We start from the raw sequence: 20,585 nt of genomic DNA on the forward strand, positions 1-20,585 counted from the left end.
GAACAAGTCACACTCTGAAACGTTCTGATTTTGAAATCCGGGTATCGTTGCGATATAATTACATTTATTACAGAGTTACATTTATTATTCAGAACTGTTTTTCACTCATGCATTCTTAAAAAAAGGTGATTCAAAAGGTTCTTCGATGCCATAGAAGAACCTTTTGGTTCCAAAAAAGACCCTTATAACGTCTATAGAACTTTTCTGTTTCACAGAAGGCTCTTTATGGCGAAAAAAGTTCTTCGGATTTAACAAAGAACACAGGTTCTTTAAAGAACCTTTGACTGAATGGTCAAAGGTTATTTGACCATTATATAAAATGTTATACAACATATAAAAATGTAATGGCGATTTCAATTTAAGGTTCACTGGCTCTTTAAACTTTGAGCACAGAACAGACGTGGATTTATCATTTTGTAAACTTTGAAGATCTTCTCGAAAAGAGAAAACTAAAGGAATAAAGAACAAACAAATAATGAAAAACAGTTCTCCTTTTAAAACGTGTAATTGTTAAATAATGCATTTAATGATTTGCAAATCATCTTTATTTTAATACGCTAACCACAACCTATAGGGTAAACACAGTTTCAAAGCCACACAGTTTACGATGTTTTAGTGAGTTTTTATTCGGCAGGTTGACATGGGAGGATCGCCACCCGATCTACTGACAGACGTCGCAGCCTCTTGATGACGGAACTCACTGCCTTCTTCTCATACATTGGGTAAGTCAGGCTTTGGCTTTAAAAAAAATAGTTGCGTTTGTTTGTTTGACGTGCGGTACAACGCAAAGCGGGACGGGTGGTCACCCTACTGTGAAGAACCCTTGAAGCACCTTTATTTTTAAGAGTGTGGAGGATACATGCGAGGTCCAACCTTGAGCGTAATGGGCATACTGAAGTGAAACAACGCTTTACTGCCAGCACTCGATCTGATCCTTGAGCTGAAGAAGATGATGATGCAAACTAAAATAGCTCTTGAAATATTTTCGGCACGTGTAATCAAATCATTGCACAACGTCGACATTCGTACAAGCCAAGGAAACGATGAGTATGTTTCCTTACCATGTGGACACATTCTTCATGGTGTCCACTGTCCAATCAGATTGAGTTCAATGTAACAAGAACACGGTAAGAACCAACACGACTTTATTTACGGTATAATATCATACTGGATAATGGAGCGTGATTTATTTAAAATGTGTGCATATGTATTCGCGCGAACCTTAATATCGCATGTGTATTTAAAAGTATTATAGCATCTTGAAACACCCCTGTGAAACTCTGAGATGGTACATCCGGTAGAATATAAAGACAAGAACACACTGCCCAGGCGTAGGTCAGACAGACTAGGCTTTGTTAGAAAGGGAGAGGCAGACAGTATTGTGAAACAGGTCTTTCCCGGCAGTAGTTTCTTTTGTCTTTCTTATTAAGACTGCAGTGCTTCACATGTAGGAAACACGAAAACATGACATCAATTTAAAATGCCATCAGCAAGTTTAGGTCAGCACATAACGCCAGGCAAATTGAAGTTAGTCAACTGTAGTTATAACTGTTAGGCGTCCGTCTTCAAAATCGTGTGCCTCGTCGCTTTTAGCCTTTAAATGTCGATTAGACAGATCGATACGCTTAAGATGCGCGTTTAGTGAACATGACCGGCAGTGTGTGAGTATAACTGTCGAGCTGAACTCGCCGACTCGCATTCAAACCGGAATATATTTGGCATGTTTATTTACAGTGTCCATTTTGATGAGAGTTTTAATTTGATGTCTTCTGATGTATTGTAGCCTGAATTACAGACGGCGACTCCATATGAATACGAAAGCTAGATTTCTTTAGGAATAACGTTAACAGACTTGAGCCATGTCTTGGCGTCGCAGTGTTTAAGGGTTAGATGAGGTTGATGTGTTAAATGTCTATCTGGAAAACGAATCAAGTGGTTTTATACGAGGAGTTTTAATCGTGGAGGAAATATCGCCCCTTTACTTTCATTCTTTTAACTCGACGGTGAAGTGTGAAAACAAACACTGCCTCATATGTTACGATAGCAAACACCTAAATCTTTTCAAAAGGGGGTTAGCGAAGAAGCTTCTACGCCGAATTAATTTTTTTTTTGGCAAATAAGTTAACCCACACAAGGCACAGATTTAGGTTTAGATCAAGAAATCCTCTCTTAGCTGTGCTTTAGCTAGCCGGTGTGCTAGCATTCACCTCAGCTCTCTGAAATGTCGAATATCTCCAACGAAGCTGTGATCTTGATTAAAGATGTAAAGGCTGGGTCGAAAAACCTTAATATCGTCTTTATAGTTTTGGAAATCGGTAAGTGAAACCACCGTTGTGCCCCTCATTACAGTTTATTAGCAACAGCTCCGCTAATTCCGACTGGCATTTATGAATACCATCGCGACGAACGTCTGCGTTAAATGCCGTGTGGTTTTGTTTTAAACTATTAGCCATAGCATAACGTGATTGTATGTGTTTTAGTAGTTTTGTAATGGTTAATATTTGACGATTAACTTTTCCGTGCATGCGCAGGTCGGGTGACCAAGACAAAGGACGGGCACGAGGTGCGTTCGTGTAGGGTGGCGGATAAGAGCGGCAGCATCGCCATCTCTGTGTGGGATGAGCTGGGCAGCCTCATCCAGCCCGGAGATATCATCCGTCTCACGAGAGGGTATGAACCTTAACTGTGTGCACCACATTTCGATTTAGGGCCCTTTAAATCCCACTCTGGTGACTTGCTGTTTCAGATTGGTCTAAATGTTTGCCTTTAACCTGACCGTCCTCTTTCTTAAAAAATATTTTTGTTGATTGTTTAACATAAAATTGTTTTCCGTTTAGTTATGCTTCCATTTGGAAGGGCAGCCTAACACTGTACACTGGACGAGGAGGAGACTTGCAGAAAATAGGAGAGTAAGTATTAATTTGCACCTCATACGTTCAGCAATATATAACATCTGTGTTTTAGGAAGGTATAAGTAGCAATATACCAGTATGTCAGCCATGCTTATTAACTAATATTTTATCATTTTGGGATTATTGACGTCGGGCAATTGCCCTTGTATCAGTATCTAAATGGGAATAAATAAACGGATTTGAAGAGAACTATGACTTTATATAAAAGTGTGGTAAACGCTACTAATTGCAAAACGGGTTGCATATTTTAGTACAAATATATTAGCAATCTCAAAATGTCTTTCACAGGTTCTGCATGGTGTATTCTGAGGTTCCAAATTTCAGTGAGCCAAATCCAGAGCTGCTAGCAAAAGCTAAACAGCAGAACAAGGCTGTGAGTCAAGTGTTCTTCCTGCTTATGTAAATTGAGAAGCAATGCTCATTGAGGCATTGCAATGAGATGCCAATTATTTGCATGTCCAAATTTACTTGTTGTGGTGAAATAACTCGCTTTAACGAAGAACCTCGCTTTGTTTCAAATGAAGACTATAGAATTTAAGAATAATTAATGCAGTAACATTTTGTTTGACCAGCTGCAGAATACAATCCATTATGTGAGTGGATTCAAGTACTTGTTTGTTTAACCTAGTCATAAACCACTAAAAGCTTATGAATAGTCAACAAAATGGTGTCTAATCTCATGTCCTCCAATAGGGTAAGGAACAGCGGGGAAATTCTCCACCGAATCCAAATGCAGGTACTCCTGCACAAACAGGTAAGCAAATATAGCTAATACTCCACAGATGCTGATTTGGTAGTTGGTAGCCTAATGGTTTTGAATCTGGGCTGCTAACAAAGGTTGCAGATTCAGTCTCGGGTAGGGGTGAACCAGGAACTGGAGTTACTGAGATCCCACTCCTGCCCTACCAACACTGTGCCCTGAGCAAAGCATTTGATGCTAGATTGCTCTAGGGGATTGTCACTACAGTTAGCACACTGTAAGTTACTACTGATAAAAAAGTAGATAAGTGATGTTATGACCATAAAAAGCTGTTATTTCAATGTCTTTGCTGTCTACATTTTGATTAAGCCCATCACCATTGTTTTTAATGTTTTGCTCAACAGGAAATGGTACTGGGCCAATATTTCCCAATAACAGTGCTGCACCTGTGTCTTGGGATGCCAACTTTGGGGCTCCAGCAAGACCAAATGGGCGTGTTCCAGGCAACGGGCAACTCCCACCTGCTGCACCCTTAGCGCCACCCAAACCCTCAGTTACCATTAGCAATGGCAGGGATCCAAGAAGAGCTTCAAAGAGATGAGATATTGACTGCAAAATCCACTTCCCTGTTTCCACTACTTGCATAGTCACGTCCACAATCCATCCTTAAAATACACAAAACTGCCATCAAAATAACGAGGTTTGATGCTAACGCTTTGCCATCTGTGCTTTTTGCGTCGTCATTTGCCAAGAACTGTATAACATTTTCTTGATCACAAAAGGTTAAAATTCAACTTCTTACAGTTAATATATATCCCTAGAGGCTGGCGTCCTTGCCACCCATCGGGTGCCGATTCTGTGCCCCACAGATGTCTTGTTAAACTATACACCCTACTTGAACACTTAATGCACTTTCTTCTCTTAATTTATAGTGAACTCATTGTCATGTAATTCAGGAATGGTTAACGGCTGTTGTGAATAGGCCAGGGATCTGTAATGCTAGTACTAGGGAGTCACAGTCCTGCAGAGTTTAGCTCGAACTTTAAAAAAAATCTCACCTGCCTGTAGCTTTAGTAAGCCTAAAGACATTGATTGGCTTATTCGGGTGTGTTTGATGGAGCTGGAGCTAAAATCTGCCCGAGTGTGGATCTAAGTCAGATGTTGCAGACCCCTGGAGTAGGGGAATGGAACTTGAAAGTGACCGACTACTTTGAGTTCTGTCCTACCTTTGGCCAAAAACTTACCAGAAGTGACCGTGTAAAAGGAAAGGTGATAGTTTGTTTGGACGTTTAGGATTATTTAATTAGGAATTAACCTTGAACAAAATGTTGGGAAATGAATCCCTGTGGATGTATTGTAATTGTTGATATTATAAACTAAGGCATTCTGCCTTTATAGTGCAATTCACATTTTAATAAGACTGCTGTGATTTTTTTTAATGCAATATGACTATACTTAAATATTCTGCCTGCTGTTAAACAAGTGTTGAATTTAGAGGAAAAACATGTACAGTATAATTAGGATTTTGTGAAACGAGGCATCAGCTCATACACGTCAGTTGCACTCGGACACATTTTGTGCTGCTTTATACTGACATCAATACTTTATTTGTATTGGCTTAAAATGTTTAATATGTAATGGATGCTGTCAGTCAAGCAAATGTAGCTAGCTAAAGGGTTTATTATTTTTGCATTACTGTCAACGTGAGTGGCTGCTTCGCCTGTAGATTTGATATCCAGCCTTGCACCAGTGCTACCCATTTTAAGATGGCCTTCCCTTTTTAGGTAAGTAAATTGATATCTTGGACCCTGAAATGTGCTGTTTATGCAAGTGCTCATGAGTGTTTTCTATTTCTTTAGTAAGAATCTCATGCTAGTATGTATATCTTTTTGCCAGGTAGGTTACTGCATATTACATTTCATTTATTCATTTAACAGATGCTTTATCCAAAGGGACTAGTAGAGCATATTACATTTTGTCAACAAAACTGCAGTTTTGATGTTTTTCCTAGCTGTCTTTATACTTTTCATTCGGCAATGCAAGACCTAGACCAGACGAATTCCTTGCATATAAGATGTGCATTTATGACCTATTAAGTGAATATGGTTTCTAGATATAATTTAAAAGCTGCCATGTTATTTGAACTTGATGAACAAAAGCCTGTTTTAGCATTGACAATTGAATACAAACATTCAATACTGATAAGCTAAAACAAGGGTCTCGTATAAAACGTTCATAAATTTCATGCTTGCAGTGTGCGCACAGTATTTTATTCCTATGTGTGCATAGAAAATTATATATATTATATCCTCGGATATTAATTTTGTATGTAATGTTACATGTGAGACCCAAGAACTGCCTTCCTATAAAGGAAGCGTCAATATGGAAACCCACACACTAAAAAAAAAACTGGGTTGTTTTCCACCTAGTATTAATAACTGCTTTATTTTTTACATGTGTATATGGGGCAGCTTTTTCCAAAACTGTTTAATGCCCTTTGATAGTGCACCCTCTGCCATGCTTCGGCACTCACACGGGGTAAAGCCTACCAGGGCTGTACCCTTGATGGCCACACCATGGTGCCTAGCCAGCAAAGCCACTCGTGCTGTGATTAGCGAAGCTGGAGCATGGTATAAGTTTTGCCCTCTAATGGTGAAGCCTGGCCATGGCTCCCCTTCATAAGAGAAAGACTGGGATCCATTTTCAACGCTTTCGACGTTGCAAGCAATTTCCACAGCACCTTCATGTGGCAAGGCTATGACCTGCACTCCAGGGATACCATTAGGACTGGATTCACGGATTGCTGAAGCCAAAAACCGTCCCAAGGACAGATCCTGAGTATCTATGGTTACGTTGCAGTTCATTGTATAGGGGCTGGCACCAACACCTAAGGAAAGAAAACAATTGTTTGGTGAAGTTCCCCAAATTATAGAAATTCCTGTTTGTGATGCAGGTTACTATGAAACAAGTAGTAGAGAGCTCTTTTATAGCTACTAATTTTATCTGTACTTTGTTGCTGCTGAAAAATATACCAGTAATGCCATATCTTCTGGCTGGCTGTGGACCTATATCTGGTTGTATGGTTGATATGTCCCTGGCCTTTTTGAACCAGCCAATCCCCTTCCTCCTTTGAGCCAGACTTCGATGCTGAGAATCTGCCCAGCCAAACAAAAATGCGCTGGAACCTGGAACTCTCTCTGTCGGAGCCTTGGCTAATGCTAGACAATATAAAAACAACACTCCTTAAAGTTTGAAGTACATATAAATAAGCACAAAATCACAATGGTTTCCTCAGAAAAAGGTTTCAACCATAAATACTATTAGTACACTAGCATATGGCTGCCAAAATAACTTGCTTAGCATTATCTACACCATTGGCACTGAATTAGCATATTATAAGATTATCTTGTGACTGTTTTCATGGTTTTCGTGCAGATTTGTCTTTAAACTATAATTCCTGCAGGACCACGTACCCTGGGCTTCTTGTCCACAGTCCTCCAGGCCTACCTCCTCCCCGAGCGGATAAAGAGGAACCAAATCCACAGCACCCATACATGGGTGGATGCCATCATGGGCATTCATGTCAATGATAGAACATGCATGTTGACAAGCTGACAATACAGCCTCTCCTGAAATTGACAACCACAGTGACAATGATCTCTTTTGTAGTGTTATTTACAATGCAAGTGTTCCCAACAAAAGTATACAGTACAAATGACTGGAAAGCAAACAACTCACTTATTAGGTCAATGCTTGCAACAATAGTAATGACAGAGCGGTTGTAGTCGAAGTCATTGAAGATGTTCAGCACTGTGACGCCCTCACGCGCTCTTCCTTCCGAGAGATACATTACAAAAGAACCGTTATCTCACAACACGTGTTGTGAAAGAGATTGCCTAAATTCCATGCAGGTAATCTGGATATTACCTTTATACGGTCATTTTAAAATAACTTAAATGAATAAATAAACTCACCGTGCGCGTCGGTGATAGCTGATCTGGCTACTGTCTCCACCAGGTCTCGTCTCCGCGCCTCTGAGATGTTCAGGAGACACGCAACCAGCCGCCGACCAAGAGAGGAGCAGGACATTCCTCAAGAAGCAAGAGACAATTTAATTTATATACACTCTCTCGCGTTCATTTTATTTATATATAAACACATGCACTCGCGTTATAGACGTGCGAAAGTATTTGTTAAAGTTGTGTTTGCTAACCAACGTTGATAAACCATACTGACATGTTATGTTTAACAGTCCAAAGGTTATCGCACTCTTACAAAAATGAGACGTCATGATTAATGTAAAACAACTGTTCCAAAACTGATTGACGTAATGCAATCACGCGCCACTAATAGATACGCTTCGTACTTTTTACGCAAGGTCCTGCAGTCAATCTAGATGTAATATGTATTAGCACTGGACACAAACGGGTCCGGACTCCGCGCATGCGCAGCATCCAGCTTCCTCTTCAAGTTTTGATGCTCCCGCTGAAAGCCACTTGGCGGCGTTGAGTAAACAGAAACATATACACCGTACATATTTTATTATCCTGCACATATGGATTGATATATACCTGACTGGTTAAACGCCGAATGCAGATCGGATTATCCTTAACGCAGGATAATGGTTGAGGTCACGCACAGTTGTTCTTTGGACAGGTTTTGCAATGATTTCGAGCTTCCCGCTGCAGGTATTGCAGTCGCCACTTCATAATCCTTCTGCTTATGGGAAGCATCCGATCTATTGTGGCTTGTTTGTCGCTGGCCGCTTTAGCGAGGAAGATGAGTGCCGCCGCGGCGGCGGGGCAGTGCGTGCCCGGGACATCATGCGCGCGTCCTGCTGCTGCGCCCGGGCTTCTCCGCCTGACTTCAGTCCCCGGTTACGATCAAAACCGCGTAAATGATGTTTTACTCCTAGGGCCCACCACAGGAACACAGAGGCGATGCGACAACGAAAGTGAGAAGCTGCAGAATGGAAATACGCACGTTGTCTTCTTTCCTGGAGACATTCAGGTTAGTGCATTCCCTGAACCCTTCACGTTACTTAACGCTACCACTATGCATCATCGAAAGGCAGCCGAGACACATTATTATTAGGCTACAATATTGTTAAAATATCAATCTGATGTGTAAGGGATTAGTTATTGATGTTTTATGCAGTGTGGATTGTGCCACAGGCCTGTTGCGCGTTATAGGACCTTTGCTAAAACCTGCCTGTAAAATGCTTGTTGGATTATTCAAGTAATTTGATACAGATTACCTTTAGTTGCAAGTGGTCTGGATCTCTATATTTAGTTTTTCATCAGAGGCGTTTAAAATCAAGTCCACCACATGGACTATGATTATACACTGTAGAATTGTTTGTTTTTATTGCACACGAGCTGTTTTTGTTCTGATTTTAGAAAACGTTCACACATAGGGTGGGTTGCACCAACAAGGATTAGTTTTAAATCAAGGTTTATTTAATAATTCCGTTGCACCAAACTGTAAACCTTGTTTAAAAGTGATCAGGTTTATATTTAAGATATCATTTGATCCAGGTTTTAATTTTGCAGTAAATCTAGATTAACTTTAATTCTGTTGCTCCATTATTTTAAATTTAAATAATGATTTATCTCTCAGTTAGGGATTAACTTTAAACCAGATACTGAGGAGGTTTAAATAAAAAATGTGCGGGAAAATGCTCAGAAACAGACACATTAGCGTGTGATGTGTCACTTCAGTGATGTGTTTATTGTAAATAAAAATGTAAATAAATAAAACACCTCAGCACGAGTTAGGGCACGGTGGTTTGATTAACTGGGTGGCCGGCTGTGAAGTGTTAAATTCAAGATGCCCTGCTTCATGCAATACATACAAGCACAACGTCTGTGATTAAACGGGAACAGATAGACATCCTGAGAAGAGTAGTTATTTTAGCAGCACCCGTGACCAGGGACACCGGTATTGTGGGCACTCTGTCTAAATTGTGGACCGGTCCGATCCCGAACTGGCGCACCTCAGCCGTCAGAACACGATCGAGGACGACCCCCAGAAACGCAATCGCCTACCGGGGCCGTGTGCGGCGGCGTCTATGACAGAGGTTCACCCGCTCGTCATTCCCGTACAGCGCTCTTCTCTCTTATTGTCTGCTCCAGTCGCGAGCTGCAGGATAATGATGCGGCTCACCTGTCATATCCGTCCGCTGTCATGGCGCTCAAGGCTTGTGAAGTGTGTTTATGGATGATCAGACTGATCAACATATTATCCAGAGAGATGTTTTAAATAGTAAAATTATGTTTCTTTTACATGCATGAGCTGTTTATTTCCTTTTTACATGACAGTGCATCACTGTTGCCGTTTAGTTACACCGGAAAATCCATCATGGCGGACAAAATTAATCGCATAAATACAGGTTAAAGTTTTAATCCACGATTTGTTCAGCTGTTTAAAATTAAGTGGTGCAACGCAATTTGAATTAAATTAAAACTAGGATCAACAAACCCTAGATTAGCTCTAAACTCTGTTTACTTTAATCCTTGTTGGTGCAACCCACCCCATAGTGTGATACTCATAATATACATAGGACTGTGTGAGTTAACACCCCTGCTGCTGCTACTACCCTCAAATCGATTTAGATAGGTAGTGATTGTATATGCTGTCACTGCATACCGTAACTAAGTTACTTAATGTTTCTTTTGTTTCTGCATTCCTTCCAAACTTTTAATGTTTTTTTTTTACTTCTCTTATACCTCCTTTTCATTTTAATCTACTGCACAGAACTTTCAGCAAGAAATGGCTCTCCAGCCTGACACCGCCCAATGGCAATCCTGGAGTCTTGAGCGTGTGGCCCTCACCCTGGGCGACCGTTTCCCTGGATGCCATGTCTGGGTCATCCGTGCTTCCAGTATGTACCTCCACAAGTTCAGCAGTTATCAGAACTTTGTAGAGAGCAACTTATTTGGAGCACCAGAACACACTCCAGACTACGGAGCTATTCTTCACCTGAGGGCACTTCTGGGTCACAGCATGGAGAAAGCTGGACTACCAAATCCTTTACCTCCTCTTAGTGGGACATCCACCCCTGCTACCCTGCCTCCAGGTTTCACTCTGACCATAGTGGGTTTCAGTAAAGGATGTGTTGTTCTTAATCAAATAGTGTATGAACTGGCTGGAGCCCGAGCAGACCCTGAACTTAGGCTGTTTCTGGACAGTGTCTCGGATATGTACTGGCTGGACGGAGGGCATCCTGGTGGAAGTGAGACATGGGTGACTGATAGGTGTGCTTTGGGTGAGCTGGCCTCCAGTGGGGTGGCTGTCCACACCCATGTCACCCCTTATGAGGTAAGGGACCCAATGAGGGCCTGGGTTGGGCGTGAGCACCAACACTTCATAAAGACCCTGGAGGATCTGGGTGCCTGTATTAGCCAAAAATTGCACTTTGAGGATGAGCCGGCATCCATTGAGAACCATTTCCGGGTTCTTCGGGAGTTTTAATTGTTCTCAGTCATTGATTTCATTGAAGTCTTAACATGCAATGTATTCTTTGCAGAGCAGGCGGCTTTGTATTGCACAAATATAGATATATCAGTTAAGAGTTCTACTCAATTCCTTTTATTAAGATAAGATTGAAGTGGAATGACCAAACTTGTAAAAAGTTTACCTGCCTCACATAAGCCTTATTGTTTGGCTGTTGCATCTAACTACATAGCTAGAATCCGTGAATACTAGGATATTTGTTTAAAAAAATGCATTGGGAATGTTGACATGCTCAGTAAAGCTTTCCATTACCTCATCATATTAGAAGGGCTTTTTCCCAACTTTGAGTTTAGAAGAAAAGCAATTACCAGAAACTGCTCATTGTTATGATTTATTTTAAAATATGATATTTAAATTCAATTTTATGTTTAATTAATGAGCATGCATTTTCAAGTATGCATCTCTAATTATTGTTTATATATTTTTCTATGTAAAACACTTTCAGTAAAAGGCATGTGGTCTTAGATCAGCACTGACCTCAGTTTTTTGTTAGCCCAGCTACAATTGAATTAACAATCACAAACGTGTTCTGCTTTGTTTAATATTTGAGGTATCTTTTTTGTCTGTTTATCAGATGTTCTTCAGTTGTAATGACTTGCATATAAATTATTTTGGGGGAAAATACTTCAAAATATTCACGATTAGTGGAATGTTCATGATTGCACCGTGATTAGCTTCAATTATGATTCTGTGCTTGAATATTAGATGACTGTTCTCTAGATGGCGCTCTTTATCTGAATTGTAATTAATCTACCGAACAAATTAATGTGGATTTTACGTTATAAACCCAGTGCATTGCTTCATTGCCATTCCATGAGTTTCATGCTGACGTAAATAAATACAAATGTTGGAACGTGAAATAGAGATATTATCCTAATTTGAATAACGCAATGTAACAGAACATGACAGGAAAATACGTCATATAATGCAAGTGAGAAAACTAAACAGAGGAAAGGGCATGACTTACTCTTTAAACAAAAACAAAATTCACACTATCCACTCTATCACACTGTCCAATGTTCAAATCTTGTTTACATGTCCTAAGAGCAATAAACACACACAAACCTGACAAGTTGTCATAAAATCAAAGGTTAATAATACTGCTTCTGTCATACACCAATATAAATGCAAATATGTAGAGAGACACACTGAGAAAGTCAGACGTTCCATTTCAGAAGTATAACAATTTATTGGAGTCCTACAAAGCTAGTCAAAACTTTGTCATTTTATAAACATTTTTAAATAATAAATCATAATGTGGTTGCAGGAGGGATGGCATGTTTGATTTTGAATAGAAAAACAGGAAATGTCTGATCATTGTTATTTTTAAATTCAATACTGAAGATAGAACCTTTACACATTTAGAGATTATATTAGAATTGTGTCAATCAAATTAACATAATTTATTTATGATAAGTATATTACTAAATAGTTTAAAACAAATTCATCATCATACATATAATTTTCACTTCCTGTCTAACACAAAAGAAAAATCATTAAGGATTCATATCCCTTAAGCATCCTCTTGCAGTTACAAATCGTATGACAAGTACAGGACATAACAAGCATTCTACAAAAACTGCAGTGACTGCTTTGTCTTGCACTCCAGTCTGGCCTGTTTTCTTTTCTCTTTCAAATTCCAGCTTCAAATACCTCATGTCCCTTAAATATTACTTAAGACAGTTTCCCAGGCAGGGACTAGATTCGAGTTTCGCTTCGAGATGACGGCATACAGTGAGCACACGACCGTGACAAGAACCTCTCGTCTTTGGAGACAATGGCCTTATTATGAGTGCAGGCTGGTGACATCTCTGGGAAACCGTAAAGCCCTGAGACCACAAACACAGATGAGCTCTTCACACCTCTTTAAACAGACCAGTAAGCTGAAAAGCTCAAACTTTAAGACTGAATTCTTCAATACTAATATTTCCAGTTCTAACACCCACTCGGAAAACTATTCAATAGTCGTTCCTTCTCAGAGTTTTTTGTTGCTATTCTTCGGTTCATTCCTTTCCTGAAAACAATTTTCTACTACAAGCATTTCCTCAAAAAAACATATAACATTCATTTGCCTTCAACTCCATTCCAGAATACATCTACAACACTTTCTTCATAACCAAATCTCATACCCTACATATCCAAACACCATAAAAATAACTTAACACGAGCCATTTTTGAATCCCATTTTTCCTTTCAAATTACCACAGGTATATATCATTATTACCTAAAGCATAATTTAGAAAACAAAATATTAAAATCCACTTAGAAAGTAAAAAAATGAACTTAAGTTATAAAGATTATGTATTAAAAAAGTATTTTTACCAGCCAGTATGTCTATTTGAACAGGGGAAAAACTTTATACAGCCACAGAAATGCACTTTGCTCATGTGGCATGACATCAGTTGAGGGTGTACAGCTCGAGCATACAGAAAACTGTACGCAAAAGGCACACAAAGACACATTGTGCAGTTACAGCTAACCCTGAGAGTATGGTACAGTACGAAAAAGTACTGAAACCTCCAAAGTTAATGGCATTAGCTTAACAGACCTGTAGAAAAGGTAACATGCGGAACCCTGAATTACCTCGGATTGGTGCATAGATCACATAAACTGTAATTTCAAGACGATTTACGACAGGCTTTTTATTACAGCACTCCGAAAACATTTAGGCCTGTTTTGGAGAATGCTAGAATGTTGCTTAATACCAGCATTCCGTGCTGCTAGAACATGTTTATTAAGCAATATGTTGGCAGTAAAAAAATATTAAAACGATTTTGTTTCATTTTAAAATCCATAGATACACTTCATTTACCAAATCGAATGCTGTTAAGAATGTTTTCTCATATTTTAGTCACACAGACATAATAGGGGATTTAAGTGCTTTCCTGCATTTCTTTAGTCATTCTCTAGAAGGAAGTACTGTGACCAACACAAACACATATTTGTGTAATCCAGGGTGTGTTGTGCGTGTGTGTTGAGTCACATTTTTATAAAGGTTTCTGATGTTTCAATACCACAAAAAGGAAAAGCATGTACAACAAAACACGCGAACAAAACATGCCTATACTATCTGTCTGTATCGAATTCCAGCCATTGTTGTTTTAGTAGCAGGCTATTTTTGCTTTAAGTGCAGTAATACAATTAGAGTCAACATTAATTTGGGCTAAAAGCCACAGCAAATGAAATCGATACTGAATGGCATTAAAATAAAAATATATAAAATCCAAATATGACAGAACAAGTAAATTAAATCTTTAGACAGGACGGAAAAATAGACATTTAGAAGCTCACTATTATAATATTAACATATAGCGTCACGCCAGATTTGGCCCCTTTTGTAGAAAGATCATCTTTGGTGTGGAAACAAAATTATTAGAACAGAAGCAATTTTTGCTGGTGCTGCACTGGAGAATACTCAGGCAATCAAAATAGACCAAAAATGAGAAGTTATGCTATTCAGAGCAAGCGTAACTCCCTTTAGCATCAGCATAAGTGATCACCGTCCCCTGTGGCTAACATATCCTCTTCAAAACGGAACCTCTTGCTTCGTGGCGAGTCCAGAATGTTCTCTTTGTCCTCAGGGTCCTCAGGTGGCGCGGAGCATTTCCCACCGTAACTCCTTTCCCGGGGAGTGCGTGGTGTAACAGGGATCGGCTCAGACCCTGAATAATGGAGCCACAGCCAGGGATGGGTCATACAGTCAGCCGCACTAGGACGATCCCTAATAAAGAAGCAAAGAATTTATGTTAAGGACTGAACCAAAAAGCAAACCAATGCGTCTGATCTACAGATCTAGGTTTGGGTTAGAGTACATTATTAAACACACATTAAGTTTTTTACTTTGGAACCAATATGCAAATGTTCATCGTACAAGGTTTGTACTCGGACACTTGGAACCAAACTTTTTTCTTCTTCACACATTTTCTGAATAGTCAGTTTTGGTCATTTGTACTGATATGTGTTTTTCCATTGTGACTTCATGCACAAAACAAAACAAAAATGAGGCCACATGAACTTTATACTGTGATTATTTATGCAGGAAGGGAAGGAACAGAATATTCAGGAACTTTGAGCAATAAAAAAATGATCATAACATGAGGTTATTTTGTAAGCAATGTTTGTTATTTGAATGAGCAATTTACATGATCTAGAAGCAGAGAAGGGTTCCCATGTTTATCATATGACTCAAAGCTCTTTGTACATTAATTGTACAACAACTGTGCTCAGTGCCCAAGCCTCACTTCCTCTAGTTGCTCAAGGACAAACTCACTCTGGTGATTTGACCAGAAGTTTCCGGATGAAGTCAACAGCCAGCTCAGACACTCTTGAGAAGGCCTCTCTGCTGTAGTCCACGTTCACCTGGGATACATTTAGGAAGGTCTCCTGTTTGTCCTCGCCAGCGAAGGGAGACTCGCCTGTTGTCAGCATGTACGCTATCACACCCACACTCCTAATGTCAACACATACGATTAAAGGCCTAGCCATTAGTTCAGCACACCAACGATACCAAAACATGCCATATCTGTTGTTAGCAATAACTGCAATTACGATTCTAACAGTCGATTCATTTCAAATCTTGATTTGGGTGGAGACGTGTGGTAAAAGGTATGTGTTTTAACATGCCTCTGGAGTCTGGTTAGGTACAGTATGATGCTTTTCAGACTGAGTGCTAAAAAACAACAAAATTGTTTGTTGCTCCATTACATAACAGAATGCAAGCTATAATTTTCAATATTTAGTATTAAAACCTACCAAAGATCTGATGCTGTGGTGATTGGCTCATAGTTTAGGATCTCAGGAGCTAAATACATAAAAAATCAACTTTCATTACACATAAACTCTTCCTCTATGATTAAGCCATAACAAAGGTATGAATCACTGGATAAACCTTACCTACATACTCAGGAGTGCCCAGAATCTCCCTGAGTTCTCCAGCTGAGCCCAACCTGCGAGACAGCCCAAAATCCACTATCTTTATTTCTCCCAGTGGGCTCAGACTGGTCAGAAGAATGTTTTGGGGCTGATAGAAATAGAGTAAAGATATTGTTTTAATAAACACAAATAATAAGAAATAAAGATGAAGATTTGGGCATTGCAGAGCCACATCAGGCAGAACTTTAAAAGGCCAGAACATTAGCAAAGAATGTGTTCAAGTCAATAAAAAGTGCATCTTACTTTCAAGTCTAAATGGACCACATTGCTCTGGTGAAGTAGATGAATTCCTTCTAGCACCTGTCTGATCAGACGAGTGATCTGACCCTCAGGCAGTAGCTCCTCTGACATACAGTGGTCAAATATCTCACCACCCGCAGCACTAACACAGATGCAAACACTTATTCTTAGTATTCAATAACTGAACAGTGACATTCAGCTCATGTAACACAACACAACACTCACTATTCCAGTAGAAGAACGAGGTCATGATCCGTCTCGTATACAGCGTGCAGGTTCACCACCCGAGGGTTGTTCTTCGCAGCCTCTAAAACGGCGATCTCGTGAATGACCTCCGCTCTGCAGTCACGACCCCGTCTCCGCTTCTTGATGAACTTTGCAGCAAAGACTTTCCCTGTGGACTTTTCCTCACACTTCCTCACCACTGCAAACTTCCCCCTGATGAAGACAAACCCAGAATCGATTAAACACATTATCATGAGTGTGATCACATGGGACAGTTTTAAGAATAAAGTACCTAGCATTTACAACACGTGGGTTTTGTGTTGAGTTGTCACAATGCAGAAGCATTCCGTCACACCTAGCAGTTCTCTTATTTGCGCAAATACTTATTAGCACAGATTGTGATTCAGATCCTTGACAATCCATTCGATGTTCTCAGTTTTTATTAGGTTAGATGACACACTATGCATCTACAGAAGTATAGGAACACTTTAAGGGCTGACATACTTAATAAAGCAATAAACTTCATTATGATTGTGGTCTGAAAACAAAACTATTGTTTCATAAAAACTCATGTAATTTGTTACGCCTGACTGCTTAACTGTGCATTTTTATTGTAAACGAAGTGTTACACTATTGGTGCTGTTAAAGGTAGCTCAAACAACTGAAGATAATCCCACACCAAGTGACGGTTCAGCAGATTGTATTATTTTGCAAAAACGTTCCATGCAGTTGCAGCCCTTCACAAAATTAAAATTATTTTTTTTCTCTGCCCCACAGAACCCTTAACCACACATGCCAACAACAACGTTTTAGCCTAAATGTCAATTTAAGCTGAAAGTGAACTGTGACATTATTTCCTGTTATTAAACATGCACATGCCTGTATGCAAATGATATTTAACACACCGGGTGAGACAGAAAGCGGAAGAGACCAATGTCACTTCCCCTTTCTCAGTATTCACAGAGTACATGACACCTCAAACTGGCTCTGGTTCCCACATGGGTTTCCTTCCTGCAAGCTCCAAAGCTGTAGAGCTTTAGTAATGACAAACACACTCTTCCACTTATATTAGTCACAGTTCGGTAAGCAAGGCCACTGCAATTCTAAATAGCTATAAAACTCTGTATACCAGATACATGTTGGCTATAAGAGGATTCCTTCCATGCCAGATCACGACATACAGGCTTCTTATCATGTTTCTGCGGAAAATATACACGTCAAAACGGAACAGTCACAAAACAACCTCAGCGGAGCAGATAAAGACATACCAATAGGGCTGTGTATTGGCAAGTGCCTCCCGATACGATACATATCACGATAGATGGGTCACGATAGAGTATATTGCTATGTATTTCGATACGATACACATTTGCGATATATTGCAATACTTTTAATAGAAAATGTAAAAAGTAGAGCTAGAAATACAACATGCTGTGCACCACCGGGGGTTTTCTGTAAGGATAAGTGTAAAAACATCCCTTACCTCTGCAGAATAGCCGTGATGTGCGATGCATGGACCTTTAGATCAGAGGTTTGGGTTCTCAAACGGTGGATTGCGCCCCTCAAGTGGGTAGCACAGGGGAATAAGGTGGCTCACGCAAGTCACTTGGCTGTTGTGGTGCATTACAGTTAAAACAATGAACATGGGCAGTATAAAACCCCTGGTTCATCCGTGCTGTAAATGCGCCGGTGTCACATCCGTGAAAGCACAATAAATGTCATTGTTACTTTTCTTAATAAACTTTATGTCTAATGCACTGCAGTAGCCAAGTGACTTGTGTCATGACTTGCGAAGCCTACAAACAGCATTATTTTATATAACTCATTACTCCATGACTTATTTTGAAAACCAAAGGACACCCACACATCAGCTCTGAGAGCTCCAAGCGTTCTTATATTTTTCGCCATGCTCGCTTCCACTTACTTTTGGCCGTATGTATATGACACGATTTAAAAAAGAATTATCGATAGTAGAGGTATCACTATCGATACACTATTGAAAAAAAATACTGCAATAGTTACATGTATCTATATTTTTGCACAGCCCTATATACCAACATATTTAACATCTCAAAAAAGAGATGAAATAATGTCTAGAGCGAGGATCAAGGTGCGTGATTGGAACAATATAACAGTTGTTATTTAGAGCGTCAATCATGAAGTTAAACATACAAGAAGTGTTAAAGAGGTAGTTCAGCCAAAAATGAAAATTCTGTCATCATTTCCACAGCCTCATGTCATTCAAAACCTCTCATGTTGTTCAAAACCTGTATATGACTCTTCTACAGAACACAAAAGAAAATATTTTGAAGAATGTTGGTCACCAAACAACATCGCACCCCATTAACTTCCATTGCATGGACACAAAATCACAAAGACATTTCTCAAAATATCTTCTTTTGTGTTCCACATAAGAGTCATTTACAGGTTTTGAGCAACATGAGAGTGAATACCATAAATTGTGATTTTTTCCCTCATTTTTGGGTGAACTATCACTTTGAAAGTGTAATGAAAAAATGAAAATTCTATCTTCATTTACTCATCCTCTTGACATTTCAAACCTGTGAGATTTACTTTCTTCCGCAGAACACAAAATAAGATATTTTGAAGAATGTTGTTAACTGGCCCCCATTCACTCATTCGCATTGGTTTTGTGTCCATACAATAGAAGTAAATGGGGGCCAATGATGTTCGGTTACCAACTTTCTTCAAAATATCTTCGTTTGTATTCTGCAGAAAAAAAGAAAGTCAAAAAGGTTTGAAATGACAAGAGGGTGAGTAAATGATGACAGAATTTTCATTTTTGGGCGAACTATCAGTTTAATCACGTATGGTTAAAAGTTGAAACTAAATGCAAAAGCACAAAAACGTAATAATGTTTAGTAAGATGACTGTTGCACACCTGCCGAGTTCATTGCCCATGTCAAACACGCCATCCAGAGCATCAGTAAGGATCTGTGTGTGGATCTCTGAGAGCAGAGCAGAGGATCCACTGCGACTGTCCAGTCTCCTCCGGGCCATCACCGCTCCACTGCAACCAGTAACGATGATCAACTCTACACCTCAGCCAGAGAGTATTCACAGTATCCTGCGAGTGTGCGGACTGCTTAATCACTTCACCAGCACACTGTTCATGTTCAGTCACCACCAAAACACTTACTGTAGCCCCCCTCAGTTGGTTATAACACGGTTACGTGTGAAACACTTGAAGAAATAGTGGATTAAGTTCGCTTTTAGTCAGTAAATGTTGACCGTAAATGCGGCCGCTTCATTTGAGTGAGTTGAGTTTAAACGCGACGACAGATGCTAAGAGTCTCCAGCTAATTTAGCACAGATTAGCTCGTTTAGCCCTCGAAGATTCAGCTAAAACTCCCAGATTAAACTCTGCCCTTTGTGTAGACACATGTACACGAAGATTCGTCTCATTTTCTTAAAAAACCCCACACCGACTGGCAGACAGTACTTCCTTTCCACGCAGGACAAATCCACGACTTTAAAGTTCAGACTCTTCTTCTTCTCAGGGGAATAGCAGCTGTAACGTTAGTCCATCTGACAAATTATTTAAAATAAACTCATGAAGACGCTCAACGAATTGTAAACACGTCTGTCTGGTTGCGTCGTTTTTAGATGAATAGGTTGTTTTGACGAGGTTTTGGACTCTTTGGTTCTGCTCTTGTCCGCCGGGTTCCTACTTTCAAATTCTGCTCAGATGCCAGCACAGGCAGTTGCGCGTTACGTCACTGGCAGCGTCATCATAATCGGTACACCGTCGTCACCGTGGTTATTGTATCGCCCACGATAGATAGATAGATAGATAGATAGATAGATAGATAGATAGATAGATAGATAGATAGATAGATAGATAGATAGATAGATAGATAGATAGATAGATAGATAGATAGATAGATAGATAGATAGATAGATAGATAGATAGATAGATAGATAGATAGATAGATCTGCTGCTTGGTTTACATTTACTTCCTGGCATAGGCTACTATGTGAAGTACTGGACTTTGATCTTACAGGGTAAGGAAAAGCAAACTCAAGAAGTAAAGTACAAT

The 20,585-nt window shown here is 39.6% G+C and overlaps 4 protein-coding genes across 10 annotated transcripts; 2 read left to right on the forward strand and 2 right to left on the reverse strand.

Annotated features, from left to right (window-relative positions):
- The first annotated feature begins 1,151 nt into the window (after positions 1–1,151).
- Positions 1,152–5,030, forward strand: nabp1a (nucleic acid binding protein 1a). Of its 2 annotated transcripts, XM_057336071.1 has the most exons (7): positions 1,152–2,315; positions 2,532–2,670; positions 2,838–2,909; positions 3,201–3,285; positions 3,485–3,505; positions 3,606–3,666; positions 4,017–5,030. In XM_057336071.1, the coding sequence occupies exons 1-7, from the start codon at positions 2,222–2,224 to the stop codon at positions 4,211–4,213; spliced, it is 669 nt and encodes a 222-aa protein (XP_057192054.1). In that variant the 5' UTR covers positions 1,152–2,221; the 3' UTR covers positions 4,214–5,030. The 2 variants fall into 2 exon arrangements, with proteins under 2 accessions (XP_057192054.1, XP_057192055.1); XM_057336072.1 differs by lacking the exon at positions 3,485–3,505 and having other exon boundaries at positions 1,156–2,315.
- Positions 5,031–5,128: 98 nt separating this feature from the next.
- Positions 5,129–8,331, reverse strand: ftcdnl1 (formiminotransferase cyclodeaminase N-terminal like 1). 5 transcript variants are annotated; one of them, XM_057336068.1, is made up of 6 exons: positions 8,184–8,331; positions 7,587–7,703; positions 7,351–7,446; positions 7,086–7,241; positions 6,645–6,830; positions 5,129–6,499 (listed from the first exon to the last, which is right to left on the reverse strand). In XM_057336068.1, the coding sequence occupies exons 2-6, from the start codon at positions 7,699–7,701 to the stop codon at positions 6,063–6,065; spliced, it is 990 nt and encodes a 329-aa protein (XP_057192051.1). In that variant the 5' UTR covers positions 7,702–7,703; positions 8,184–8,331; the 3' UTR covers positions 5,129–6,062. The 5 variants fall into 5 exon arrangements, with proteins under 5 accessions (XP_057192051.1, XP_057192048.1, XP_057192050.1 ...); XM_057336065.1 differs by lacking the exon at positions 8,184–8,331 and adding an exon at positions 7,979–8,087; XM_057336067.1 differs by lacking the exon at positions 8,184–8,331 and adding an exon at positions 7,888–7,953.
- Positions 8,028–12,173, forward strand: lg6h2orf69 (linkage group 6 C2orf69 homolog). Its single transcript, XM_057336070.1, has 2 exons — positions 8,028–8,622; positions 10,369–12,173. Exons 1-2 carry the CDS (start codon positions 8,335–8,337, stop codon positions 11,083–11,085), a joined length of 1,005 nt encoding a protein of 334 aa, XP_057192053.1. The 5' UTR covers positions 8,028–8,334; the 3' UTR covers positions 11,086–12,173.
- A 118-nt stretch (positions 12,174–12,291) lies between these two features.
- On the reverse strand, positions 12,292–20,481 carry stk17b (serine/threonine kinase 17b (apoptosis-inducing)). Of its 2 annotated transcripts, none has more exons than XM_057335425.1 (7): positions 19,427–20,481; positions 16,525–16,737; positions 16,303–16,441; positions 16,021–16,147; positions 15,880–15,928; positions 15,398–15,577; positions 12,292–14,848 (listed from the first exon to the last, which is right to left on the reverse strand). In XM_057335425.1, the coding sequence occupies exons 1-7, from the start codon at positions 19,543–19,545 to the stop codon at positions 14,611–14,613; spliced, it is 1,065 nt and encodes a 354-aa protein (XP_057191408.1). In that variant the 5' UTR covers positions 19,546–20,481; the 3' UTR covers positions 12,292–14,610. The 2 variants fall into 2 exon arrangements, with proteins under 2 accessions (XP_057191408.1, XP_057191409.1); XM_057335426.1 differs by lacking the exon at positions 19,427–20,481 and adding an exon at positions 17,430–19,410.
- Between the last annotated feature and the right edge of the window lie 104 nt (positions 20,482–20,585).

Source organism: Triplophysa rosa, linkage group LG6 (assembly GCF_024868665.1).
Source record: "Triplophysa rosa linkage group LG6, Trosa_1v2, whole genome shotgun sequence".
NCBI lineage: Eukaryota > Metazoa > Chordata > Actinopteri > Cypriniformes > Nemacheilidae > Triplophysa > Triplophysa rosa.

Bases quoted from the DNA above. Each gene is read 5' to 3' on its own strand.
- stk17b (XM_057335425.1), bottom strand. From the start codon at position 19,545: ATGGCCCGGAGGAGACTGGACAGTCGCAGTGGATCCTCTGCTCTGCTC. The intron at 15,929-16,020 runs GTAAGGTTTATC...TTATGTATTTAG, and splicing joins GGGCACTCCTGAGTATGTAG to CTCCTGAGATCCTAAACTAT. The intron at 15,578-15,879 runs GTAGGTTTTAAT...TGTTGACATTAG, and splicing joins ACCACAGCATCAGATCTTTG to GAGTGTGGGTGTGATAGCGT.
- lg6h2orf69 (XM_057336070.1), top strand. From the start codon at position 8,335: ATGGGAAGCATCCGATCTATTGTGGCTTGTTTGTCGCTGGCCGCTTTA. The intron at 8,623-10,368 runs GTTAGTGCATTC...TCTACTGCACAG, and splicing joins TCTTTCCTGGAGACATTCAG to AACTTTCAGCAAGAAATGGC.
- ftcdnl1 (XM_057336065.1), bottom strand. From the start codon at position 8,066: ATGCTGCGCATGCGCGGAGTCCGGACCCGTTTGTGTCCAGTGCTAATA. The intron at 7,242-7,350 runs GTGAGTTGTTTG...TGTCAATTTCAG, and splicing joins TGCAAGCATTGACCTAATAA to GAGAGGCTGTATTGTCAGCT. The intron at 6,500-6,644 runs GTATATTTTTCA...TTCTTTCCTTAG, and splicing joins CAGAAGATATGGCATTACTG to GTGTTGGTGCCAGCCCCTAT.
- nabp1a (XM_057336071.1), top strand. From the start codon at position 2,222: ATGTCGAATATCTCCAACGAAGCTGTGATCTTGATTAAAGATGTAAAG. The intron at 2,671-2,837 runs GTATGAACCTTA...TTTTCCGTTTAG, and splicing joins ATCATCCGTCTCACGAGAGG to TTATGCTTCCATTTGGAAGG. The intron at 3,286-3,484 runs GTGAGTCAAGTG...TTGTTTGACCAG, and splicing joins CTAAACAGCAGAACAAGGCT to CTGCAGAATACAATCCATTA.